The 5,818-nt window shown below is 34.8% G+C and overlaps 1 protein-coding gene across 1 annotated transcript; it reads right to left on the minus strand.

Annotated features, from left to right (window-relative positions):
• Positions 1-1,569: 1,569 nt before the first annotated feature.
• On the minus strand, positions 1,570-4,564 carry LOC139091198 (uncharacterized). Its single transcript, XM_070641140.1, has 2 exons — positions 4,511-4,564; positions 1,570-4,450 (listed from the first exon to the last, which is right to left on the minus strand). Exon 2 carries the CDS (start codon positions 4,252-4,254, stop codon positions 1,570-1,572), a length of 2,685 nt encoding a protein of 894 aa, XP_070497241.1. The 5' UTR covers positions 4,255-4,450; positions 4,511-4,564.
• Positions 4,565-5,818: the final 1,254 nt, after the last annotated feature.

Below are 5,818 nucleotides of genomic sequence, written 5' to 3' on the forward strand. Positions count from 1 at the left end.
ATTAACTGTTCAGGACTAACTTAAAGCTGTTCTCCAAATCATAATATTCTGTTTAATTTTACAATATTCATGAATTTCTCAATTTTCAGCCCCGATATCTCGATATCAATATTCATATCTTCCAGGAACCATTCTGTATGCCAGACCTACAATATCAATTAATTTGCATCATTTAGCAACAAAAAATTTCCAACAAAAAACATTAAAAATCTAAAAATTTGCATAAATTCAGTCATTAAAGACTCTATTATAAAACATAAGATATCTATTGTGGATAATATTAATACAGTGATCCATAAATAGCTTCCCAAAGTATGGCGATTCAATCTTTATCGTCGTCATTTCATCGCAATCAAGGATTATTGTATCGAAAGATGAGTTTGTTAACAACTTTTTCTTCTTCCTTTTGTTGCTTCTTACTTCTTTATTTTTTTTTCTATCGCTTATGCTTGTTGGCTTTTTTAACGCCTTTTTCCTCCTCTTTTGTGTACGTCCATTAAGTACTCGATTTTCCATACATCTCTTCTCTAACAACTTTCATGTACCATACACAAAAAAAGAGCAGAAGTGGAAGAAGAGACAGAAAGGAACAAAAACAAAAGAAAGTAAAATGAATGAATTGGAAGTTCATTGTTATTGTTATTAGATCTTTAATATTTAATCAACATTTGTTGCTGAATGTTGTGTACTTAATGTGCAATTCTTTTAATAGACACTTGTCTTCCTCTTACTTCTTTACTTTACATCGACAATTTTTTTTTTGTTTTTTACTTGCTATCTTCTTCGATTGTCACGGCGGTTTCAGCTGTATTTTGATCCCCCAATAAAAACTGCAATTTCAGGCTTAATTTTGACAGTAAATTTATTGGCAATAATTGAAGGGATAAAATTTCCTATGAAAAATATAAAATATAAAAATTTGGTCTTAAATATTAAACAAAATTGTCACTTACAAACAGTTTAGCCGTCAAGAACTATTGTGACATAAATACAATCTCTATCACTATAAAACTACAATTGACCGGGAAACTATAATTAAAATATACATAATTTAAATGAATCAAGTTACAATCTTTCTTAACTGTTCAAATACAATTCGTACCAGGTATAAATTATTATCTTCACTTTTGCGCCAATCTTTTTCGTAAACAAACTTTTCAAATCTCAAATTCACTAAAATTATAAATGTTCACATTAATTCTTGGATCACTAGAGATTTCCATTACTTTACATTACATTTATACTACAATGTCATTTGATTAATTGATCTTAAATCCACTAAATAAATTAAATAAATAATTTTCGACTTTTTCACACACACAAAATCAGAAACTCAATTTAAATTTTGAAAAATCGTTAAAATTTGAATCTCAAAAATACGTTAAAAATGAAACTTAATTTTAATCTTAATCATTTACGATGTATGGACTTCTGTCGATGACATGCTCCCTTCCGTTTTGTTCTGCTCTGCTGAAGAAAACCTTCTAATGCTGAAGGTCCAACACATCTAAATAATGAACAGCTGTTTCTTAATCTTTCCATCCGCCAGCGACCAATATGTTCAATTGGTTATGAGTCAGTCCAGCGTTTAATAAATACTTTTGTATAACGCTGTGCACTACGGTATAACTTGTTCAAAACCATCATTATTCCACTGGCACCATTCCTCCACCCTCTTGGTAATCTCATGACTCGTTTTGTTGCCACCGTTTCATGCGTTGCTAATTCTCTTAAACTCGAATCATCAACAGCGTCTGGAAATTCCTTACGATACTTTACAGCAGCATCATATACTTGACGAGCTCTCATCGAGATCTTATTGTCATTTATGACTGTTGGCAATAACCACGTCCGTTTCCATTCAATGGGCACATTACGTTCATTCATCGTTCTCATATAGCCTTTAGCCTGAAGTTTGTCAAATTTCTCAATTGACCAGCTTCTCAATTCAGTTGTTCGTTCTAAAGACTTCTCAAGATCTATCAATCTTCTCATTGCCATCGGTTCATTATCGGGAAGTTCAATATCTTCATTCACTTGCATGACTTTTAAATCATCAACAGGCATTGGTTCATTCTTTGTTGTTGCAACATATGTCTCATTACATCTAATTGACATCAATCGTTCCTCATCAAATATTTTATGAACAGCGCAATTGTCTAATGCGTCGTTTGAAGTGCCAAATACAGTCCAGCCTAATTTTGTCTTGATGGCAACAGGCTCATCATCAGCACCATTAATACAAGACATGCTTGTTAAAAATGAAACGTTCTTCAAACCAATCAGCAACTTAGGTTGTGCATTCTCAAAACTTGGCAATGGCACTCCTCTCAAATGCTTAAATCGTTCTTGCAACTCAGATGCCACTACAGTTTGCGGTGCTAAATCAAGTTGTTCAACAGTTCTCACTCCGTACAATGGAAATTTCTTTCCTCGTTCTCCTCTGGATACTTGACAATCAAAAATGTACGATTCACTCTCTTCTCTGCATATACCGCTAGTCCATCTTAAATTCAATGGCCTATGAACACCCTTCACATTTAATTTGTCGTAAAGCTCTCTATCAAGCAATGTGACTGAAGATCCGTCATCTAAGAAGGCATATGTCTCAATTAGCTCTCCATTGTTACCATGCAATACTACAGGCAAGATCTTATACAACACTGAACTTGACCTGTGATAATTCGATCTCTCCGGTTCTGCTGGATTCGATTGTGATGAAGATCCATCTCGAATTCTTGGTTCTGAATGCTTAAATTCCTTTTCAGCCTCACGATTAACATCACTGGAGTGTGATTTGAAATGCAAAACTCGATGGTGATATTCTCGACAATTATCGATGTTACACATCCTCTTTGTCTTACAATCTTTCCATCGATGCCCTTGCTTTAAACAACAATTACACAATCCTCTTGAACGCAAGAAATTCTTCTTGTCAGCAAACATCAGATTCTTAAAATCACCACAATGTTGCAAGTCGTGCGATGAACTCTTGCATTTCAAACATTCAAATCGTTCTTCACGATGTGTGTGCATTCGTCTTGAATCTCCGGCTCGATATTCATAGGATTCAGTCGGTGGCTGTGCTGAAGCATCTTTCAATCTCTCCGCCAAATATTTCCACAAGTCTTTCAGATTAACATTCTGATTAACGAGTTTCATTGCACCCCAAGCATCTCGATGTCTATCACGCAGTTTGAAAACTAATTGATCTATTATCGATGGTTGACATAAGAAATCAGCTCTTCCCAAACTTTCAGCGTTGATTACAAATGATTCCAGCTCACTAACAAACTCCTTCAGTTGATATTTTTCTAAATCTTTTGGTGCTCTCATCTTCAACAATCTTTTCACTTGGCGTGACAAAATCTTCTCTGGATCTCCATACACAGATTTGAGGTGGCTCATTATAGCAGTTCCGCCTGCCATTCCATTTAATAATAGTCGACATTCGACTTTCGCTTTACCATCCAAACATTTAATAAGCCTTAAATGATTTAGTTCTTCCGTATATCTTCCAGTCTCAGTTGTGATCTGATAAATTCGCTCAAATAATGGCCATTCTTCAAATGCACCACTGAACGTCGGTAAGTCGGGCAGCGAAGCACGTATCATTGTTAACTTCAACTGCTCGTCGTGATCATTTCCATTATGCACCGTATTGACAGGTACATTCGGTTGCAACATTCGAATTGCATCAGCCAGATACTTCACAATGTTTGCCGCTGGATCATCCTTCGTTGGCTCAATAACTGTTGCATCATCAGTTTGTTCCATCACAAACTGTCTAGCATTGACATTGAACTGGGCTGTCGATCGTTTTGGTGTTTCAGAAAGTCTTTCATCACCATCATGGAACTGCCCATCATGCTTTTGAATCTTGAGTTGCATCAGTTCCAGTTGTCTTTTTGTCTCTTGAAGTTCCTCTTTCAATTTCTTATTTTCATCATCTGCATCATTTTTCATTTGAAGTCGTGTGTGCTCCTTCTTGGAAACTTTCGAATTATCAAATTTCAATTGGCGCGGCGCAAGTGCTTGTTCTGGTCTATTCTTTGCAGCACTTCTTAATGTCCTCTCGGATTTCAAAAATCCTGCACAACGTTGACACACCCATTTGTCTAATGTTGATTCATTCGTATCAATTCCAGCACAATTACCACAAAATTCTCTTTTGCATTCGACTATTGCACAAACTACGCTAACGTCAATGCTCTGACATTCAGAACACAATTTATTCTTCTTGCTGGTGCTCATCTTGTTGTCTGGATCTTTCAATGGATCTTGAATTTCAGTCTACAGCAACTTCACTTCCAGTTCCAGTAAAAATGTTTGAAATTTTATTTTATGTCACGGCGGTTTCAGCTGTATTTTGATCCCCCAATAAAAACTGCAATTTCAGGCTTAATTTTGACAGTAAATTTATTGGCAATAATTGAAGGGATAAAATTTCCTATGAAAAATATAAAATATAAAAATTTGGTCTTAAATATTAAACAAAATTGTCACTTACAAACAGTTTAGCCGTCAAGAACTATTGTGACATAAATACAATCTCTATCACTATAAAACTACAATTGACCGGGAAACTATAATTAAAATATACATAATTTAAATGAATCAAGTTACAATCTTTCTTAACTGTTCAAATACAATTCGTACCAGGTATAAATTATTATCTTCACTTTTGCGCCAATCTTTTTCGTAAACAAACTTTTCAAATCTCAAATTCACTAAAATTATAAATGTTCACATTAATTCTTGGATCACTAGAGATTTCCATTACTTTACATTACATTTATACTACAATGTCATTTGATTAATTGATCTTAAATCCACTAAATAAATTAAATAAATAATTTTCGACTTTTTCACACACACAAAATCAGAAACTCAATTTAAATTTTGAAAAATCGTTAAAATTTGAATCTCAAAAATACGTTAAAAATGAAACTTAATTTTAATCTTAATCATTTACGATGTATGGACTTCTGTCGATGACATCGATTATTGCCCATGTTGTTCTTTGCTTTAGACGAATGGTGATTTTGTTCAATGGCTTTTCATCGTTATGCTGTATTGTCATGTGCGTCATGTATACTTTGCATGAAATATTGCACATATGTACATGTGGGTTGGTTACTAATGATGTTAAACAGCAAAGGGATAGGAATTTGGAAGCAATTGTCAAGAGTGGAACCGATCTCATAATTTTGAGGTTAGACTCCGAAAAATACACAAATAGGTTAATCGATCAAAAATCCAGCAGCATGTCAGTGTGATTTTGACTAAGGAAGTTTAGAACCATTTGTAAAGAGAGGAACCGAACTCATAATTTTGAGGTTAGCCTCCAAAAAGCACAAATAAGTTAATCGATCATAAATCCGACCTCAAGCCAGTGTGACTCTGAGTAGAAGAGTTTGGAACCATTTGTCTAGAGAGGAACCGAACGCACAACTTCCAGTTCAGACCCTGAGTAGCACAAATGGATTAATCGATCAAAAATCTGGTCCCAGGCTAATGTGACCCTGACTTGAGAAGTTTGGAACCATTTGTCATGAGAGCGTTCGGTTGCTCAACTTCCAGTTCAGATCCCGAATAGCACAAGTCGGTTAGTCAATCGAGAATTCGTTCCACTGCCAGTTTGACTTTGACTTGATGCTGAAACCGATTTAAAATCAGTACCACGCAAGTCATGTTTACCTTTTGTCAAATTTCGGATCAACTAACCAACTTGTGGCATTCTAGGACGTCATAAGTAAACAACCCCACAACATGATTTGTTATTGTTTACATGCTGAATAAAATTTTTGTTGGAAAG

The sequence above is a fragment of the Chironomus tepperi genome, unplaced genomic scaffold (genome assembly GCF_022539635.2).
Source record: "Chironomus tepperi strain 1889 unplaced genomic scaffold, CSIRO-AGI_Ctep_v1 contig_240, whole genome shotgun sequence".
In the NCBI taxonomy this organism is placed as follows: Eukaryota; Metazoa; Arthropoda; class Insecta; order Diptera; family Chironomidae; genus Chironomus; species Chironomus tepperi.

Bases quoted from the DNA above. Each gene is read 5' to 3' on its own strand.
- LOC139091198 (XM_070641140.1), bottom strand. From the start codon at position 4,254: ATGAGCACCAGCAAGAAGAATAAATTGTGTTCTGAATGTCAGAGCATT.